The following is a 22829-nucleotide window of genomic DNA, read 5'->3' as shown; positions in this document are numbered from 1 at the left end:
ACAAAGATTCACAATGCCCATTATAATGCGATACCTTATGAAAGTGTGCGGTTAGTTATCACTATAAAACTCTGTCACTCCCGCAGTTCCAACATAGCCTATCCGTGTCATTTCCCGTAAATCATAGACGGTGTATCACAATGTCTTACGCTGGAATGGTGCCGATACTTTTTTTTTTTTATCGAAGGATCACAACGGCAGCTTCAACACGCGCAAGTAGCAACCAGAGTACGGCAGTCTAAGATAAAGTCGTAGGCACATCTTTCTCCTTATTAATATCCTTCCCAATTCATTTCTACCAAATATATCCCATTTTTTTCCTACGCACATCCACCTTCCAGAGGACATAAGCCCTAGCCTCATCTCGAGAACAAGTTGCACTCGCAGGCATCAGTTCCCAGCGTCTCTTTATGAAAATGATCGTGATCTGCAAAAGCACGTTGACCTTAAGCATTACTGGGATATCCTTAAGCACTCAGATCATAAGAGGTTTCAGCATTTACAATGGCTGGATGGATGCAAGGTGCATTACTGTGAGGAATGTTGTCCATTATGTTGAAGGATTAAATGGTTAAAAGGGAACGAGAAGTGAACAATTGGTGGAAGCACGGGTATGGACAGTAGCGATAGGGAAACTCGCTAACCCCCGCTGTAAAACTAGTAATTCTCTCCTAACTTGACAGAGCGGGGAGACTTCTCTTCACCTGGCCTGCATGTCGTGTCAACTGGAGGCGGCCAAGATGCTGATAGACCACGTGAAGAGGAGGAACGGACAGGAGGCGGTATCCAAGCTTGTCAATACAAAAGTGAGAGACAAGACATAAATGGATGGATGGATGAATGAATGGCGACAGAAAGATAAGTGATAGATAGATAGTTACATAGACAGACAGGAAGATTTAGCTAGATAACTGTGCAATATATATATATATATATATATATATATATATATATTAGGGGAGAGAAAGAGAGAGAGAGAGAGAGAGAATTATGAACAGTAAGAATGTGGATATTTACCACCACGTGATATTTATTGCTGTTCATATGGATAGTTACGATAATAATTAATACGCAATATTGCTCTTACTGAAAACATTACTAAACTGATAATTAAATTATATGCTGAAGTCATGTGTATATCATAAACTACCATTCTGGACTAATGATATTTAGAGTTACGCAACTGATTTTAATTTCTTGTCAATTCTTAACAAACGAAAAGCAAAATCCTTTATCCTGACCATCAATTACCCAAGTAATCAGTTGGAGTATGTGGCAGATGGGGACTCTCACCATCCACTCACTCGATGTAGTGCTGCTCTCAGGTGTCTGCCCTTTCCTCTCCTTCCTTCTTTCTTTCCTTCTTCTTCTTTCTTTACTTCATTATTTCCTCGTCCTTCTGCCTACGGGTGACTTTACATTCTCTCTTTTGTCTGTCTTTCACCCTTTCGTATTCCTTCTGCCTGTGCGTGACTCTACACTGAGTGACATGCCGAATGGTTTCCTGTACACCAGGAAACCATTTACTACGCTGGGTGGTAACCATATAACCAAATTATGGCGCCTGGTGGTTTAGTGGGTAACTGCGGCAGTCCAATCGGATTGAGCCGGTGAAGGTTTATATCCAAGGAACGGTTTGAGTTATTGCTCGCGCAATGTCACTCAGGGATGATTGAGGCAGGTCACTCTCATCTTAAATGTCAGGACCAACTTGCCTAGCCCCGGGCTCCTACGCTTCTCATGGGGCAACACAGGATTACATGGATGGATGCTGCAAATAACACATTACTGGGTTTGATAAGTTATGATAATGAGAATTAGTGTTAATGTGGAAGAGTAAGGTATCAGATATATGCTGTTAGTGTAAGGTGGTGATATTTTTTGAGTAAATACAGTACACCCATAGTTTATCACACCCTGGTATAGGGTGACTATGATGGTACTACTACTACTAAAACATTACTATTACTAATACTTAATGATAGGATTCCGCCAGCACGAACTCTTTCCACTAATATATCACAAATACTTTCTCCCCCTCCCCTAAATATTCCCTAGATGCTCTCTTCCTCGCCCACCCCCATCAGTCTTCCCCAGATGCCCCGCCCCCTGAGCTCTCCCAACTCCCTTACCATTTTCAGTCTTACCCCTTTCCCTCCCCTCCCACAATTCCCCAACCCTCCAAGCTCACTTCCTCTAAGCCCCCACCTATACCCTCCACCCCTAAACCTCCTAATCCTTCCTAAACCCCCCACCGCAGAACAACCTTGGGGAGACTGCATTACACTACGCTGCGAGAGTGAACTCGAAGACGCCGGGGTACAAGGCAGGTGATGATAAGGAGATGGCCCACTTGTTAATTACCAACGGAGCGCAACTAATGGTTGTTACTGCGAAGGTGAGTGGAAAGAGAGAGAGAGAGAGAGAGAGCAGATGTATTTGCTTAACTGTTGTCGATGGGTCTGCTCGACTAGACATACCGGGGTTTAGCAACAACAACAACAGTATCCCTAAACCTAATAGCAAAAATTAGTACCTAACAAGTCTTATTAAAGTGAGTTTGACACAAGATCGCGCACACACACACACACACGCACACACACACACACACACACACACACACACACACACACACACACACACACACACACACACACACACACACACACACACACACACACACACACACACACACACACACACACACACACACACACACACACACACACACACACACACACACACACACACACACACACACACACACACACACACACACACACACACACACACACACACACACACACACACACACACACACACACACACACACACACACACACACACACACACACACACACACACACACACACACACACACACACACACACACACACACACACACACACACACACACACACACACACACACACACACACACACACACACACACACACACACACACACACACACACACACACACACACACACACACACACACACACACACACACACACACACACACACACACACACACACACACACACACACACACACACACACACACACACACACACACACACACACACACACACACACACACACACACACCTTCATTTACAACGCAATATACTTTTTAATGCGCAATATGTACGATAAGGGTGATTATTCTGAAACCCGTATATTTCTGGTTCGTTCAGTTTGCTCAGACTGAAGAAAACAATCATTGAGATTAGGTTACAATTTCGCACAGAAAATATAGGGTTAAATACTTCAGAATTATCTTTGCTTTTACCTGATATATTTTTCTTGTTAAACTGATGAACTGGGAAAAATACATCCTACCTTACAGTCGTATTTCCTCTATTTTTTTCTTAATATTTCTGTTCTTCAATTTCTCTTCTGTTTATCAAATCTCTCTCTCTCTCTCTCTCTCTCTCTCTCTCTCTCTCTCTCACCACTGACTCCTTCCTTCACAGACCTCGGAGACTCCCATCCATTATGTGTCCACCTCAGGCAACGAAGAGATCCTGGATGAGATGTTAAGGTTTACGCCCCCGGAGAAGGTAAGTATATTCATTTCCTTTTTTATTTTCTTTCTTTTTTCAACAACTAGCTATTACTTCACAATAATTTTTTTTTACTCCTAGTACCACGAAACGATCTTATCTAAATTAGGAGATACCTATCGCACGGAAGGAATAAGAAGCAAAGTCCATTAGAAACACTCGCCATTAACCCTTCCGGTAAGACTATTAATATTTTCCCCTTTATCTTCCTTCCACCAGACGATTTGTTCAGCTTGGAAAAAAAATCTTGCAGGAAAGAGGTCACTGTATATTTTTTTACCTGTCTCATTTTCACTACGGCCTCATTCAAAGGGAGGGCCATAAGTAAAGACATAGCTGAAACATAAGGACATAGTGTGCAGTGTTTTCGTCTCCTTTTTTATTTTACATTTTGTTTTGTGGTGCTAGAAACCCAAGTGATCCAGTATTTTCAGTCACTATTTTGACGGTCAAACCAGGAGGGAGACAGACAAACTGGTAGAGACGGTTAAAACAGACCTCAATGGCTGAAAGAACGACACACATAACTAGCGTCCCACCCGACTCAGAAATGCTTGAACATAGAATCACTGATAGGCTGGTATTCATAATGCATATTGCCAGACAGACGGACAGACATTTTAAAAGAGGCTAGGACGGATAGAAAGAAAACAGAAAATCCCACATCAGACCCAGGAGATAATGAATATGCACTTTTCAAGAAGCCCATCCTTTTTCCTGTGTGTGTGGTGGACAACGGACAGGTAGATGGACAAGCAGACAAATTATAACCCTCAGTCCCACCTCAGATTCAGAACTTCGTGAACATGCAGTCGTTGCTATGCTTGCTCCCCTCCACTACTTATATCTAGACAGAGAGTAAAGCAAACAAACAGAAATTCTTTGCGTCAAGCAGACATACAGAACTTATGGCAGATAGACACAGACAGAGAGATATTGGCATGCAGACAGGTACTTAATTTGCAACTTTAAACCCACCCCAGATCCAGAATTTTGTGAACAAACAGTCGTCAAGACGCTGGTTCTCTCACCCATCAATAGACAAACCGAGACAGAGAAGCCGATAAGAAGACAAAAACATAGAAAAATAGGTACAGATAAATTTGCAGAACTTAGAACGGAAATAATATAGACAAATTAGCACCCCTCACTTCCATCCCTAGATCCAGAGGATAGTGAAGAGGTAGCCATCGAGAGGCTGGTATCCCTATAGACAGACAAACAAACATTTAGACAAATAGAACTTAGGACAGGCAGGCAAAATAAGATAGATGGATAGATATATAGACAGACATACAGATAGGTATGTAGATATAGGTAGGTTTTCGAGGGATATTTAGATACTGACAGACAGATGGGAGATAGACAAATACAGACAGGCAGAAATGCTCGTGGACAAAAATAGATGGAACGACAAAAATGTAATAATAAAATCATTCCCGTCCGCAGATCCAAAAGCTAGTAAACATGCAGTCGTCTCGAGGCTGGTCCCCACTCCTCTGCGCTGCGGACAGAGGGCACGAAGGCATAGTATCGACACTGCTCGACAACAACGCCAGGGTGGACGTATTCGACAGTGAGGGAAAGGCAGCGTTACATCTGGCTGCCGAGCATGGGTACAAATTGGTAAGTGAGACGGGTCAGGGAGTGAGACGTGTCATGTTCAACAAGGTATGTAAATGAGGACAAACGTAAACCAGCTGGGGAATGTAAATGTGTAAGGCAAACAGTGTATATGAATATGTCATTAGAGGTCTGTAAATAATAAGTCAACCAAAGTAGGTAAATATTAAGTCCACAGGGGTATGTAAATCAGTAAGGCAATGAGCAGATGAAGACAATAGGGGTACGTTAACGAGTAAGTCAAGTTAATGAGTAATGCACTACGGGTAAGTAATAGTCAACAAGGATATGAAAATGAGTAAAAAAAACAGGGATGTAAAAAAAGTAAGTCAACAAAGTTAAGTAAGTAAATGAACAGAGCATAAGAATTAGTAAGTCAACATGGGTACGTAAATGAGTAGGTCAACAGGACTAAGGAAACGAGGAAGTCAACAGGGGTATGTAGGCGAGTGAGTCAACGAAGATAAGACTGGAGATGTAAAACACTGATCTAAAATAACATGAGAAACAATTAGTTACACACACACACACACACACACACACACACACACACACACACACACACACACACACACACACACACACACACACACACACACACACACACACACACACACACACACACACACACACACACACACTCACACACACACACACACACACACACACACACACACACACACACACACACACACACACACACACACACACACACACACACACACACACACACACACACACACACACACACACACACACACACACACACACACACACACACACACACACACACACACACACACACACACACACACACACACACACACACACACACACACACACACACACACACACACACACACACACACACACACACACACACACACACACACACACACACACACACACACACACACACACACACACACACACACACACACACACACACACACACACACACACACACACACACACACACACACACACACACACACACACACACACACACACACACACACACACAGATCGGTACGAAAACAAAAGGATTGGGATAAGTGTTATAAGGTAAGAAAAGTGAGAAAAAAAAAAAAGGTATGTGTTGGTGAACAAATTACGAATAGGAATATAAAAGTGATGCAACTGTGTGAACGAAAAAAGAAGGTACGGTATAAGTAAAAATTTTGTATAAACTGGTGAGCAAGAAGTGAAACGAGGTAAAACCTTGGGAATAAGGATGAGTGAGCAACTTAAGAGGTAATATCAAGGTATCCAAAAACTGGAATGAATAAAAAGGTGTCGTAGATTTAGTGTAAAAATAAGATAAAGCATTGGTTTAAATTTCAGAGGAAGTGTAAAATGCTGAGTAAAGAGAGTGAGTAAGGGAGGGTGAATAAATGAAGAAGAGGAACAAATTGGTAAGTGGAATAAAGAGGAGGGACACTCGTTGGTGAATCGCCCTGTTTTCCACATAACTTATTTCCTAGTACTATAATTATTGCATTACATATTACCCCATAACAAATATTCATTCCCTATCTCGACCATCTCACGCGCTTTTATTATTGCTTCTCCTCTGGCATCTAGGAGTGTTCTCTATCCTTTTGGTATACACTTTTATTTCACCCTTGTCCATACCCACTTTTACTTCATCCTCTTACTGACTTCTCTTCCTTCTTCTCAGCTTTTATTTAACTACAAAGCCTAATTTCTCTAAGTCAATACCCTTGTCCACCCTACACAAACGCTGCACTTGCCTGTCACTCTCTAAATGTGTCTTTTGCAGTGCCAGCCATTCCAACTTTTACTTTACCAATGAATTCCTTTCACGCACCCTCCCATTTTTTCCCTTTCTTATTTCCATCTTGCCATATTTCTGCCACTGCTTTTCTTTACAACGTATTACCCTTACTATCCTTACGTACCTTTCTATCTGATTCTCTAGGGCTACCACACTAACGTCTGTTTTACGCAGTTACATGTTCCTTTCATATTCCCCTTCCTGTCGCTCGTCAGCTCATTCTACCCTTATTGTTAGGTACCTTTTCTTGCTTGGTTTCTTTCTTTTTGGCCAGCTCATGCTGCCCTTGTTGCTGGTCGCGTTTTCTTGCTTGGTTTCTATCTTTTTTTTTTTTTTTTTTTTCGGTCTTTATTGTTTAATTGTTGCAAGAAATTCTACTCTTCAGATTTAACCGATTCCGACCAAACTTCGGCACAATAACCAGCCTATAACCTAGTTGTGTTTGCAAAGTTTTGGTTGCTAGGAAACTACTCGTTGCCTATCAACGATCGAAAAAACTCTTTTTCGTACTTTTCACGTTTTGAGCTATAGAAGCATTAGTAATGGGCGTAGAAAGCTCTGACTTCATTAGGCGTTATCTTGAGATCATTCCTATCGGAAGTCAACCATCCATTTTCCTCTCTCCCTTCTAGTTTTCGAGTGGCAACCCTGCGAATATTGGCCTCAGCGTCCCTACCAACCAGTACAGGTTTTCAATAATGCCCCCCTAATTCCCCAGTGGCAAAATGTAATTGAATGAAAGTTTGCATGATTATAGACATTGACTAGTACTACAACTTTCTGTTGAACACTTACGTGCTATATTGGCATCAAATGCAAAAATGGTGAAAAAAACAAACTAAAATCACGAATATGCTCGCGCTAAATGCTAAGGCTCCGAAGACCACTAAGCCAGGGACATGACTGGTGGAATGTTGCACTGGAGTACCTCCATACAAAATTGACATTTAGTGTCGAAATTCACTTGCAGTCACTGACAGCGCCACCTAGAAGTTGTACCTCAGGTGGACCATTCTGAGAATTTTGAAGTTCCCTAGCTCTGCAGTGGGTGGATGGAATCGAATGAAACTTTGCATGCTTATAGACGTTAATGAATACTACACGTGTGCTTGCATGACCTATGTCCGCTTGGTCAGGGGTCAAAGGTCAAGTAATCAAAATATGAAAATAGCTAAAATTACGACTTTGCTCACGCGAAATGATAAGGATCCAAAGGTTATTGATGGAGAATCATGACTCTTGGGTGCTGATGTTGTCCTTTGGTACAGCCATACAGGAGTGACTTTTTCATACCGGAACTCATTTCCGGTCGCTGGCAAAGCTTGGTCCGTTTAGAGCAGGCCATCGTCGCCTTCCGGCTTGTTCAAATTTCTTTATCACCCCGCAGATACAAGCTCTTAAACTCTTTCTAATAATGTTGGTATACTTGTGGATTTAATTAGGCCAATTTCCCCATTTTTTTTTTTTTTTTTTTAGCTGTGAAAAATGTTAATAGTCAAAGGATTCGAAAACTATCTCGAGTCACTCTTTCTCTTCTACTGGTACGCCTGAGAATCTATGCAGGATACCACCACACGATTTTCTCTAGTCGGGAGAATTCCTAGTAATCAGAGGGATAAACCACATTATCCTACGCATATCTTCTATATTCCCTGATTACACTTAAATCTGCTTTCTCCTCAACCTCATTTTCCCTACCTACCTCACTCCATCTTTAGGTGGGAAAAGGGGCCAGGTTGATGATGATGATGATGATGATGATGATGATGATGATGATGGTGATGACTTAGACACCATCACTAACCCCATAATCTTCCCCTGCTTTCACTTGTTCCGTCTCCCCCCCTCTATCCTTCGTCGATCCCACATCTATCATTTACTTAATTTTACTAGACCTCCTTATACCCCTTCCTAATCCCATGAACTTCCAAACAATGTAACCATTAACCTATTATTTATTTTTTCGTTCCATACCTAAGTACAGCCTTACAATCCAAATCCCCTTTATTTTCTTTCTTCCTTCAGCACTCCCAAATCAACCTTATTCACTTTTAAGCCTTGTTACTTCATTTTCCTCTTCAGCACCTCTTACATCCATCTTACTCACTACCTTATTTACTTTCGTCCATATTTTCTTCCGTCCATATCTTCATTATTTTTACAGAAGATGATCAGATGAGTGAAAAACGCATTAAATAATGAAATATTTCCATACGCTAGATTAAAGCTGTATTCCAGTCATTAAAAAGTCTGTAATAATTCCAACTGCTGCAGGTTGAAGTTTGGAGGAACAAAGAGAAGCTTATTTCCTTTCCTCCACATTTCCTTTTTTTTTTTCTTTTTTTTTTTTCCCCCCACACCTAACTGCTTTCCTCTCTCAACACCTGCTAAACCTGCCTCCTGCCCCCACCAGGTATGCAACGCCCTCCTGCAGCACAAGGCATTCGTCAACGCCCGCAGTATGACAGGACTCACTGCGCTCCACCTAGCGGCCAGTAAGGGCTACAACGACTTGGTTTCCTCCCTCATTACGCAGGCACACGCGCAGAAAGACTCCCTGACACTGGTACGTCTTTATGGTCGTATTTTTAACCCTTTGAGACTGATGACGCTTATTTATGGCATATTTTTTCTACCTCCAGATTATATTTTTTAGCATTAGAGAAACCATTTAAAGCGACGGATTAGAAACAGTCTTCAGGAGTCTCATCACAACCGAATTTTTCTCCGTAACCTGAATAGAAATATTAGAAAGCAGCAGGAATAAAACTAAGTATCTAGATTTTGAACGTATAATACTGAGAGGGCAAAAGGTGCAGGTAAACCTCTAATTAATAAGAGTCACTTTTAAAATATATACCTGTGAGCAAAGGAAATGGTTGGACTGCCTTTCACTGTACATATAAAACACAAACACCAACAAGACTTTAGTTAAACTATTTAAATTTCCATAATGTATATGAACAATAAAAAAAAAAAAAAAATGGAGGTTTGCTTTCCTCTGTCACGATCTCAGACAATACGGCCTCCTTGTTAAGTTTAATGTTGCGTCAAATTGATTTCTGGTTCATGAATCTTGATGAGTCCTCAGTCTTACATTGTTTTCTTTTTCTTTGCAATTTATGAATTACCCTTTGGATTTAATCCCTCTGCTGTACATAATTAGAAAAATGTCCATACTGCATCTACGCTTAGTCATGTAATGGGTCCACAGTACAGATTTAGAAAAGCTTCCATTATACACATACACTAATATCTTTACTCTTCAGAATTCTAGAAGCGTCGATCCTACACATACACTTATACATTAATAAAGACTTTCTCAAACTTGGGTAGGAAAACAAAGATGCAGGTCTGTTGTCTCTATTCTTGTTGTCCCTGGTAACTGGCGTGTATTGGCTTATTAGACAAGACAGATTTCTTTTCTGACCAGCAGAGCGAGAAGCTGGAAAGTGGGAAAGGTCTCAGAGACGTGATATTTGCTGTCTTGTGTCAAATTATGAAAGTATTCTACCGGATAACTGAGCGAATTCGATAATCTCTTGGAAAAACTGAGAGTTTGATAATCTAATTTTGTTGTAATCTAATTTGTGTGTGTGTGTGTGTGTGTGTGTGTGTGTGTGTGTGTGTGTGTGTGTGTGTGTGTGTGTGTGTGTGTGTGTGTGCGCGCGCTCTTACGGGGAGATCTTTGTAATGACGGGGTAAATGGAGACTATACTTAATTCACTGCGAAAAGTCTCCCCTAAGCTGAATAAAATCGTCAATAGATGGCAGGAATAATATGATGAGGACGTCATGGGATTTGTTAATGACCCTTCAGGCATAAATCACAACCTTTCTTCCTCTCCTCCTCACAGAAGCTAAATGAATAAATAAATAATAAATGAATAAAACTCCACCTGGTGGCAGAGGAGCACTAGCTAGAGGTCCAGGATGATTGTCTGCCTTAACAATCCTCGCTCAGCCGATAGCCATAAAGTTAACCCATCTTTCTCTCTTCTCACAGAAAAAATAAATAAATAAATAACCCAGATTTTCCTATCACAGAAAAAAGCAAGCATCCCTGCACCTACTACCCTAGGAGGGCCAACAAGAAGTTTACTTTAATGAACCTCGTGAAATCGATAGGCATAAATCTAACTCTTCCTATTTGCCTCACAGAAAAAGCAAACACCCCTGCACCTAGCGGCAGAGGAGGGCCAGCTGGAGGTGTGCGATACCTTGCTACAGCTGGGCGCCGACACCAACGTGACTAACGACGCGGGCCAGAAGGCAGTGCACGTGGCCGCTCTGAACAACAACTCCGAGGTGGTGAAACTCTTCCTCAAGGCATCCCCGGAGCTGGTCACCACGGCAGATAAGGTCAGCACGGGTCACACTTGTCACCGAGATCACTGGCTGGCTTGTAGTTGCTTACTTTATTGTGAAGCTCTTCCTCAATGCATATCTTGAGCTAGTCATCACGGCAGGGTATGTCAACCCGGGTCGCATTTTTCATCAGAGTCACTGGTTGGTAAGTTTCAATTTGGGAAAGGGCTGACTACTTACATGTTTCCTTACTTAAAACAATTACAGATACTATAAATTTCTAACTAGGCAAAGGACTGATTACCACCAAACTTCCTTACTTAAAATCTGGCAAAACCGTTAATGCCTACGTGGTAACTCCTATCTTAAAAAAAAAAAAATACGATTGATTCCCTGCTGGAACTATGCTTTGTTTTTGTAGGAAAGAGAAGAAAAGACTAATTAGAGTCGTTTCATGGCTCCTGTTCCTCCTACAAAAAAAAAGATAAAAAAATCTAAATTACGATAGGAAAATTATTATTTTTTTCTCTCTCATGAAGAACGGGGAAAGGAAACTGGAGAATCTTTCTGTGTCTAGTCCTTCCTGCGAAAAATGAGTAGAAGTTACAACAGGGAAGCTATCGCAGTTATGTTTAAAAATCCCGTCTCACTGGTTGGTGGATCTTAATGAGGGAAAAGGACAGACTGTCGTTATGCCTCGCTACAATGAAAGCAGACGGGATCGTATTTTTCATTATGGTAAAAAAGTAACTCCTGTCATAGCTGGAGACTGATTACCTAGGATTTGTCAACAGTGTGGATAAGTTAGTATAAGAGCACGAACACACGAGCTCTCGAACATATTTTGGCAACATGGCAGGCAACATGTTCGGGAACATGTTTGCAGCAGTACTTGGACAAATGTATGCAAACATGTTTCAGCGCAGCTTCGAACACTGGCAGCAGAGGTGATGGGGCAAGTGTGTCCATACCAGGCAGCTGAGACTTCATCATGATGTTGCCAACATGATCTGGACGCTGCTGATCCCAGCATGTTTGCAGCGTGTTCGTTACTGTGTTGCTTACATGTTGCCTTGTTGCCAGCACTTGTTCGAGCACACGTGTGGACGCGCTCTTAGTTGTAAATATCATTTGGCAAGCAACATCTTTCAATTTAATCCCTCTATATAAAGATGCCTTGACACACTTATTGCTACCGCCAGACAATTTGGTGCATCTCATGAAGGATCTCTCCCATACTTCGGTCGCCTGAAGTTGGAAGATTTTCGTCTTTTTGCAGCCCACTTCTTAGAGTTCAGTGTTAGGGTATGTCAGTGTTACGGTTCTACATCAGTTCCAAAGCAATGCCTCGCAACCAGCATCATAGTCTAATGATACTCTCTTGATACAGCTCTGTATTAAGTCCCTCTAATCCAATTACGTATTGTTTTTTTTTTTTACTCTTCCTACCACCAGATGATTTTTGCATACTTAGAAAAGATGTGCGATAATGCAGAGCTTGTTAAATTTTATCTAATTCCCCTAGTTCGAAAAGTCTATCCTAAGCTGATTATAGCTCTGTGGAGACAGTAAGAACAAAATATAAAATACGTCTATGGAGTGAAGAGGTTAAAATGTAGAGATTGAAATTTAGGTCAGATTAATATGGAAATCCAAGTGAACTGGTTAAGTTAGCAAGTATCGTATTACTTTAAACCCCTTTAACCCACTGACATAATGTAATGGTTTATTCTTGATACCTCATCTTAGGGGAGACCTTTTTTAACCCATAAACTCCCAGGGCTCTTGTGGGTGGGACAGGGTTGTACGGGTACTAGGCGTACCGCCCTCCGCCTATCGGCTCATAGTCGCGAAGCTCATAGGTTCCTACCCCAGCGTTCTGCCCTTTCTTAACTTTCGAAAATGCCCAGTTCCGTCCTATATTGAGGACACTGGGCACAAATAGGTTAAGGAAACCGATAATTTTGCCAGTGTTTAATGAATGGGTGCAACATCCCTCATATGGATGTTTCTTAAGGTGAATAAAATTGTCTGAGATGGACAAAACTATTAAAGAACGCGTCACTGGAGTGAAAAGGAGAACAAGGAATAAGATTCACAACCCCACAACCCCTAAAACAACTTATGTATCTAACGTTACGCAGTGTTGTAGTAAACTTTTCTCTCCCTCTCTCAGGACGGCAACACGTGCGCCCACATCGCAGCCAAGCAAGGATCGGTGGATGTAATAAGGGAACTGATGCGACACAACCGCGGCGTGGTGATCAACGGCAAGAACAGGGTCGGGGAGTCCACGCCCCTGCACGTCGCAGCGGAGGGGGGACATTCCAACCTTGTCAAGTTCCTCATCGAGAACGGGGCGTCGCCGAAAGCTGAGGACGGGGTATGTAGTTAAGATCCACATTCTCCTCGATTGAGAAGTTCTCAAACACCCCTTCCTGGCCGTTTTATTACTGTTTTTGGCAGGTTAATATGTTGTTGTATGTTTCTTTTAAAAATCTGTGTAAATGTAAGAAGGACATAAACTTAAAATGAATAATAAGGCGTGACAAGCAAGATAAATCGTTAACGAGAAGATGTCAGAAAGTTTCCTGAGCCGATGAGAAGGCAGTCGTAAGGGTCGTGTTATTGTTCGCTATAAAGCTTTCGTAACACATTGTCCTCAACGAATTATTTTGCCTATAACACCTTAATATTCTCTTACATGGAACTAATGGAAATTATGCAGATTACATAAAGATTTAAATGGCATACAAGGGAAATTAAAGTACCATGATATAATTCAACGCTAAGGAAGAAGTGTCACGAAGTCTCCCATGCCAACGAAAATAGGGGACTAAGAATTACCACCTTTATGTAGTATTTAACCCTTCAGCCGCGTATTACCTAGTTTGCATTTAATGTCGGCTAAAGACAGGCAATGCCACTATGATTAATAAAAAATGCAAGAAGACCCAAAATGTTCTAAAGTATCATGACAAAAATTTTAGCTGGACGAAAAACAGTATAATATTCTAGCTTGCAAAGGACACTTGTATTCAGCTCAGCGAAACTCACCACAGCCAAAGGTTTAAAGATGTCTTTTTGGGATTCTTCTTCGGTTATCCTTAGCATGTTGTTTGAGAATTTTAGGTGTCTTTTTAAGAGGGTTTAGCTGTATATACAATACTTTGTGTGCCATAAAGAAAGTTAACCTCAAACTTATGACGATCTAGTTTAGAACACCAGATGGGACAGGGGACTAGGCTGCATTCATTTTCACTTTATGCAATCAGCAACGAGGTGGAAAACTCTAGCTTCTTCCCCCACCCCGCCATAATGTGTGTCGTTTAGATTCAGTTGCTGGGTATGTGCCTTGCCTTTAGAGATTTTAGTTGTATGAATATGGCCAAAAGTTCTCATAAAAATTCTATTATACGCAGTTGTAAACAAATTATATTCAGATTCACACCGTGGTACTACAGAAGCAATGAGGATTATGCAATAAAGCATTATTTCAAATCAGGTATGATTCTATTCCTGTACACGGACAGACAGTGTACAGATACAGCTCCCTAGCACTTCTGTGGTTAACAAATCAAACGCTCGAAAATGTTAAAATAGAAGAGTGTCTAGAAAAATAACAGTCTATGCTTAAGTAATCTAATGTATAATTACATAAACTGAACAACAACTGAGTGTATATATGTCGTTTACTTTGTCATTTTTTTTCCCCTACATATGTCCCTCCATGTTCAAAATCCACCCTCACTGTGATATCTTCCCTCAGAACATCAGAATCTCCATGTTTTCCTACCGCCTGCATTTATAAATCGCACACCAGTCCTTATTTTTTTTTTCCCGCTGTCTGTCCAGCGAGTGAACAGTTAGGGTTCACTACATTACAGGCTCCCTGTTTCTCTAACTCCTTTTTTCCCCTCCCTCCTTTTTTTTTTCCCCTTCCCCTCTTCTTCTTTACTCTCCTTTTTTTCCCTTCCCTTCTTTTATACAGCCCTCCTCGATTCTCTCGTTTTTTCCCTCCCATTCTCTTCTTTTCCATCAACTACCCATCTTACAGTACATGTGTAGGCAGAAGGGAGTTCTTCACATTTCATTTCCCAGTTCTCTACGTCCCTCTACCTCTCTATACTACAGATTGTTATTTTCGTCCTAAAATACTAAGCCCTAACTCCACGAACGACAAGAACTAACCCCTAAACCAAATTTTCGTTTTTCCCTGCGTTTCTAACCTGTACGTGTGCGCAAATGGGGCTGACCACAATCCGTCTTCCTTTTTCCACACTATATCTGACCTGTCTATAAGGGTATCTACTGCAGTATTCCTGCCTGTCTCCCTACTGCTCCCTGCTGTTCGGAACCACAAACTAAGGCATTTTCCACCCTTGCGTGTGTGCAGATGGGTTTCACCGCTGTCCACCTTGCTGCAAGATACGGCCATACACAGGTCCTGGACACACTGAGGGAAGCAACCAGTCTACGCATCACTAGCAAAAAGCTGGGTCTCTACGCTCTTCATGTGGCTGCGCACTATGGGCAGACAGGTGGGTTATGTAAACACACACACACACACACACACACACACACACACACACACACACACACACACACACACACACACACACACACACACACACACACACACACACACACACACACACACCATATATACATGCATACATACCTATAAACATATATACATTCATACATACACATACATATATACAGTGCTTACATGCATACATAAATACATTCACTGTACACATACCTACCTACCTAATTACGTACCTACCTACCTACATACATTCATACTTACATATACATTCACTGTACACATACCTACATACCTACCTACCAACCTACCAACATACGTAAATACACACACACACACACACACACACACACACACACACACACACACACACACACACACACACACACACACACACACACACACACACACACACACACACACACACACACACACACACACACACACACACACACACACACACACACACACACACACACACACACACACACACACACACACACACACACACACACACACACACACACACACACACACACACACACACACACACACACACACACACACACACACACACACACACACACACACACACACACACACACACACACACACACACACACACACACACACACACACACACACACACACACACACACACACACACACACACACACACACACACACACACACACACACACACACACACACACACACACACACACACACACACACACACACACACACACACACACACACACACACACACACACACACACACACACACACACACACACACACACACACACACACACACACACACACACACACACACACACACACACACACACACACACACACACACACACACACACACACAAGCACGCGCGCGCGCGGGGAGGCTGGAATCCGCCTTCGGCCACATGGTTGGGACAATCCAGCTTTCTCACCGAGAAAAAATTGCTACACGTCCACAAAATTGGTTCAGCGGATCAAATTTTTATTAATTTCTTTTGTAGCGTTTTTTTCTGGGCTGGGAAGGTGCGGTCATGGGAAAATAAATACCATACGTTCCTTTAAATAATTTGTTGCAACCAGCAAGGTGATGGTCAGCACAGTAAAAATCATACACAAAAGGCAATTAATACCCTCATAATCCAGAAAAATTCATCACAGAGAAACACCAGCACAAAACGAAAGAAGACAAAGAACACTTTGATGGCCGCACCCACCTCAAACTTATCCTCAATCTCACCATATCCCAGATTGTGTCCGTTTGTGGGAAAAACCCCGAATGCAGAGAGAGGACAAATGATTTATTCGACGTTTCGCCTGTGACGGCTTCCTCAGGCAAAAGGTCGAATAAATCTTGGGGCCTGTCTCTGCATCCGGCGTTTTCCTTTCAAACAGTTACAGCCAAAGCTGTTTAATCAACGAGGCGTCCTTCATCTTTAGTCACACCCCTTAGATACCCCAGACTCAACCAAGCACATCCCAGATGTATATCACATGCACCACAGACACACTTCAGACACATCCTAGATACGCCCAAGATGCACAACAGACACATTACCAGCACACTCCACCTTTGAACACACTATCCCCCAATAATTTTGACGCTCACAAATTCGATGGATGAAATTTGCCGGATTTCGTGTTTCAAAAAGGTGCACCAACTCGGTAAGTGAGTGATTAATGCAGTGTTAGGGACACACTCGATTTGGCTGCCCCTGTGGGTGCGGCAAAAACACCAAAAAACACTAAGAGTCAAAACAAATATCATTACATTCTGCCCGTAGGTGGACCGGTAACAGCCCAACCAGTTATCAAACCTACATTACTCATTCTAGCTTATAATCCCAAACGCAGTCAACTTATCGAATTCAGCAAAGAAATCGAAAATGCATTAATGGAAACGAAAAACTAGCAAACACACTCATACACGCAAAAATTCAGATAAACGGAGAAAAACACAATGGAAACAAACACAGCAAGCCATGCATTTCTATCTCAAAACAGGGAACTCAGTGAAACCTAAAAGCTCATCAGCAATCGCAATACCATAGTTAGCTCTAAAAGGAATTCCGGAACAGTATTATATTTAACCCTGAAAAATTTCTGTAACGCTCCTGATTATTTCGTTTTCCTCCTTCACCTGAAAAAATACCATGCCTTGCCCAGTCTGTGGAACAGAAAAGAAACATGCACTCACACTCCTCACTCCCTCAGAGATCTGCCGTGAGCTGCTATCCCATATCCCTGCCACCATCAAGTCCGAGCCTCCGATCATCAGTGGAGGTCGGCCGTTCCTGCCTGACCTGGGTGCCGAAGCTGATCTGACCCCACTGCACCTGGCCGCGCACGAGGGAAACGAGGGTGTGGTGCGCATCCTTCTCAACATCCCGGGCGTCACTGCCGATGTTACCTCCAGGCTCAATGTAAGTCAAGGATGAGAGCATGTGTAATCATCATCATCCACATCATCGTCATTCCTCCTCGACATCATCATTACTTCCGCCAATAAAGCTGGAGGAGGTTATGTATTCACCTATTTGTTTGTCTCTTTGTCCAGATGATATCTCCAAAAGTTCACAATGAATTTCACTGAATTTGGTCGAAGGATGGGTCATGGGTCAAGAAAGAACTGATTAAATTTGGGGGCGGATCCGGATCCTGTGTATAATATCTCCAAAAGTTCTCTGTGAATTTCAATTACATTTTGTGGATGAGTGAGCCATGGGTCAAGAAACAATTGATCGAATTTGGGAGCGGATCCGGATCCTATTTATTCTACACAATAGCTCAACGGATCCGGATCCAGATCCTTTTTAATGGCAATGGCATTGGCGGAGGTATGTGCCGTCTGAGTGCTTTCAAATTATCACTGCCACTGTCATCGTATCCACCACAGTAATCTCGTTATACCGATCTATGAAAGTTAGGGATGAGTATTTGCACATCCTCATCATAGTCATCATCATCATCATCATCATCATCACCACATCATCCTATTCCCTACTAATAAATGGACTTACGCTAAACTAAGATATAAATTACTTTCTTTAGTTGTTCGCTTAACTTTTACCATTTTCTTTTTATTCTCTGAACTTTCGCTCACTATTTTCCTTCTCACTATAATCCTGCTCAGTGTAATTCTGCACAGACTCTTGCTGACCATTATCATACTCCAACCTTGCTCACCATAATCCTGCTCACTAAAACCTTGTTTACCATAAGCCTGCTCACCATAGTCTTGCTCACTATAACCTTCCTCACAAATCCGGCTGACTGTAATCCTGTTCATCAGAACCTTGCTCACCATAATCCTGTTCATTATAACCTTGTTCACCATGATCCTGCTCACTAAAACCTTGTTCACCATAATCCTCCTACCTATAACCTTTCTCACCATAATCCTGCTCACTATAACCTTGCTCACATAATCAGGCTCACCATAGTCCTGCTTACTATAATCTTACTCATCGTCATCCTGTTCACTTTAACCTTGCTTACCGTAATTCTGTTCATTAAAACCTTGCTCATTATACCTTTTCCCACTAAATTCCTGCTCACTATAACCTTGCTCACCATAATCCTGCTCACCATAATCCTGTTCACCATAATGCTGCTCATCGTCTACTCACCATGCTCCAACTCACTATACTTGTAACCCATAATCTTGTTCACCGTAATTAGGCTCAAAATAACCTTGCTCACCATAACCTTTCTTATCATATTCATCCAGATATATTTACATTAGAAACCATGAGTACGCTTTTCACTAAGTTTTTCTTCATTTTACTACATTCACATTTACAAATCACCCTTCATTCCATTACTTCTTGCAACTCATATTCATTTACTTATACCTGTATTGTGTAACATTTTTTCTTTCTAGTTTTATTCATAAAACTTCAATAGTTATGTTTCAGAAGCCATGGCTCTCCCTTTCATTCAACAGTTTCTTACCCACCTTAATCATTTCCTAATATTTCAAAAACCAATAATTATCGAAACGTATGCTTAAATTTCAAATTTCAAAGGGGAATGCAAGCCCATATTTACTGGAGGACATATGTGGAACGCCTGTGTTTATGAAGTATGGGTAGCCTGCATCCCACATTATAGAACGTAGTCAGCAACTATACAGGAACGCCAGATACCTTCCATCATCACTGCTTGCTTCAAAAATCACTATATGAAAATTTGGGTTTGCATCCCATTTTGCGATTTCAGGTTTAACCATACAACCCTAGCTGAAAAGAACTACGCACTCTCCTTTTGCTTTGTAACTTCTTCATTACTATATTTCGTTTATCCATGTTATTTTAGTACTGTACTCCACTCCCCCCCTCCTTCCCACCTCGACTATTTCCCTCTGCACTTGGCTTGTATGGAGAACAAACATGTGCTAATACTGATACCGTTTCCTTTCCTTATACTTCTCTCCACCAGCTGCATCTGGCTTATACAGGCTATGCTTATACCTATACTTATACCTTTGCTAACATTGCTCTTACCCCAAGGCTACATCTCGCTACTCTTAATTTTACTGGAGGTCATACTAATAATTATACCTGTACAAACACAAACACACACTGATACTTATACTAACACAAATACTTATACTTGTTCTTCCCAGGGCTACATCCCGCTGCACCTGGCGTGTATAGGGGGTCATACTTCAGTGGTCGGCCTTCTACTCTCAAAGTCTGGGAAACAGGTGAGGAGGATGACATCCCTCTGATCTCGTTAATGAAGCACCAACTCTCTCTCTCTCTCTCTCTCTCTCTCTCTCTCTCTCTCTCTCCTTATCTATCTTCTACCTATCTTTCGCATGCGCAACGCGCGTTTTAAGTGTGTGTGTATATATATATATATATATATATATATATATATATATATATATATATATATATATATATATATATATATATATATATATATATATATATTGTCTCTATCCTAATTTCTGCGTAGTTGTCTTCCTTCATCCTGTGCAGTCTAGATCCTGTAATTTAACTATGGTGTATATCTATCATTTTAACAGAACAGTTATTCTCCTCAAGAATAATATGATAACTATGATAATATCTAAAAATCAAGTTTTGGTTTCAGCTCAACATTGTCTGTATTTGTGGTTGTGTGTTCCATCAATAATCTATTAGAATATTTCAATATGTTTTTGCTACAGACTACCGAAGGTCACAGCATCAAAACAGTATTCATAGCCAGTAACTCTGCAACTAATGTAATATAAATTATTTTTCTGTATACATATATATATATATATATATATATATATATATATATATATATATATATATATATATATATATATTTATATATATATATATATATATATATATATATATATATATATTTATATATATATATATATATATATATATATATATATATATATATATATATATATATATATATATATGCCTAGACAGAAAAATAATTCACTAATTATAATTGACACAATTGCTAATTGACATAATTGGACATACTACGTTACTAACAACTGTTTGATGCATTATCGAAATAGATACTTGCTGGATAAGCCCACCTCATTCAGAACTTCTTTCCTTGAGACGATTTTGTTGAAAATAAAACGATACATCAAATGATGATAAAATCAACTTACAATTAGAAGCATGGTCACTTTAAAGTCCTGAAATAATAGGTATGCTATTTTCTTTATCGTCGCACTTATTCAACTGCCCACAGTATACTAATTCGCCATCTCCAGTACCATCAGCTATTGTGCAAGAAAATAGTATCTGCAGCCAAAAAAAAAAAAAAAAAAAAAAAAAATCCATTACATTAAAACCATACTGTATCAGAACCTGTGTTAAAGTCGCGCAACTAAAGTGCTGACCGCTGCAACAGGCTCTTTGCCTAATGTCCAGGAACACTAACCTGTTCTTTCATGGCTGCCTACAGGTGGCCAAGATGGACAAGAGGGGTCGGACGGGACTCCACCTTGCTGCGATGAGGGGGCACTATCATCTGGTGGCCCTACTCATGGGCCAGGGAGCGGAGCTGGGGGCCAAGGACAGGGTAGGTCAGGCGGAGATTTAGAAAGTATTTTTGAACCTTAGTAGTAGTGATATTTTTGTATATTTTCAAATTAGTCTACTGTTATTACCATGATTTTAGCTATTATCTTCTGTCGTAAAGCATTTAGCTAGGCGGACGTTACCTTCAGATGAAGTTATTACTCTGACGTTAACTAATAATACGATTCTTAGATCAGTAAAATGCCCTTCAGTAGTTGAAGAAAGACAACAAAATTTTCCTAACGCCAGGTGCCTTTACTTTGCTGAAAGATGCTTCTGTCACTGAAGTTAAGATCTATCTCATTTAACCTTCTAATGAGAGAGGCACATTTATAAATATGTTCTTGGCTAATAAAGCCAAGTATATTCAAGCGATAGAAACATCTAGTGAAACGGCCCTTGCTTAACCCTTTGGTGCTGGGGTTCATCCTCAGCTGAATAAATATTTTATGTCATTAATAAAGTCCATTACTGAGGAAATACTCTACAGTACGAAAATACTTCATTTCGACTTATTCTCTTCTGATTTCTTTATAAATTTCTCCACCTCTCCCTCCTCCCTCCACCTCCTCCTCCTCCTCACTTCCTCCTCTTCTTCCTCCACCCCATCCCCCATCCCACCTTCACACACATCCCCACCCGTACCCATACCTCCAGCCCCATCCCCCATCTCCTTCTGCTCGTCCCATCAAAGCCTTAGATCCTCCTCCCTACTCATCACTACCATTGCACTCCATCCCCCTTACCAAAGCTTCTGCCCTCCTCACACATCACTCATCAAAGACAGCCTCTTTCATCACACATATAAAGGCCTCCTCCCTTTCCTCTCTTCTCCCAAAACTTCTCACTACTCTCACTTACCAATAATTGAGAGATTATCCCAAATACCTTAATTCTTCCATGACATACTCTCA

The 22829-nt window shown here is 41.1% G+C and overlaps 1 protein-coding gene across 1 annotated transcript in view; it reads left to right on the top strand.

The window, feature by feature from the left end:
* Window positions 1-22829, top strand: part of nompC (no mechanoreceptor potential C) — a 323022-nt gene that overhangs the window by 275446 nt on the left and 24747 nt on the right. The window contains exons 12-22 of the mRNA XM_080275921.1: window positions 684-806; window positions 2261-2398; window positions 3480-3566; window positions 5019-5195; window positions 9404-9556; window positions 11152-11352; window positions 13475-13681; window positions 15695-15839; window positions 18077-18285; window positions 20490-20570; window positions 21800-21916. Coding sequence (XP_080132047.1) covers window positions 684-806; window positions 2261-2398; window positions 3480-3566; window positions 5019-5195; window positions 9404-9556; window positions 11152-11352; window positions 13475-13681; window positions 15695-15839; window positions 18077-18285; window positions 20490-20570; window positions 21800-21916 — 1638 coding nt within the window. The remainder of the gene's footprint in view (window positions 1-683; window positions 807-2260; window positions 2399-3479; window positions 3567-5018; window positions 5196-9403; window positions 9557-11151; window positions 11353-13474; window positions 13682-15694; window positions 15840-18076; window positions 18286-20489; window positions 20571-21799; window positions 21917-22829) is intronic.

This window comes from Coenobita brevimanus, chromosome 63 (assembly GCF_032717465.1).
Source record: "Coenobita brevimanus isolate Jiangsu-jjx chromosome 63, ASM3271746v2, whole genome shotgun sequence".
NCBI lineage: Eukaryota > Metazoa > Arthropoda > Malacostraca > Decapoda > Coenobitidae > Coenobita > Coenobita brevimanus.
Note: the sequence above shows the minus strand (reverse complement) of the source record. Positions and strands in the feature narration are given on the sequence as shown.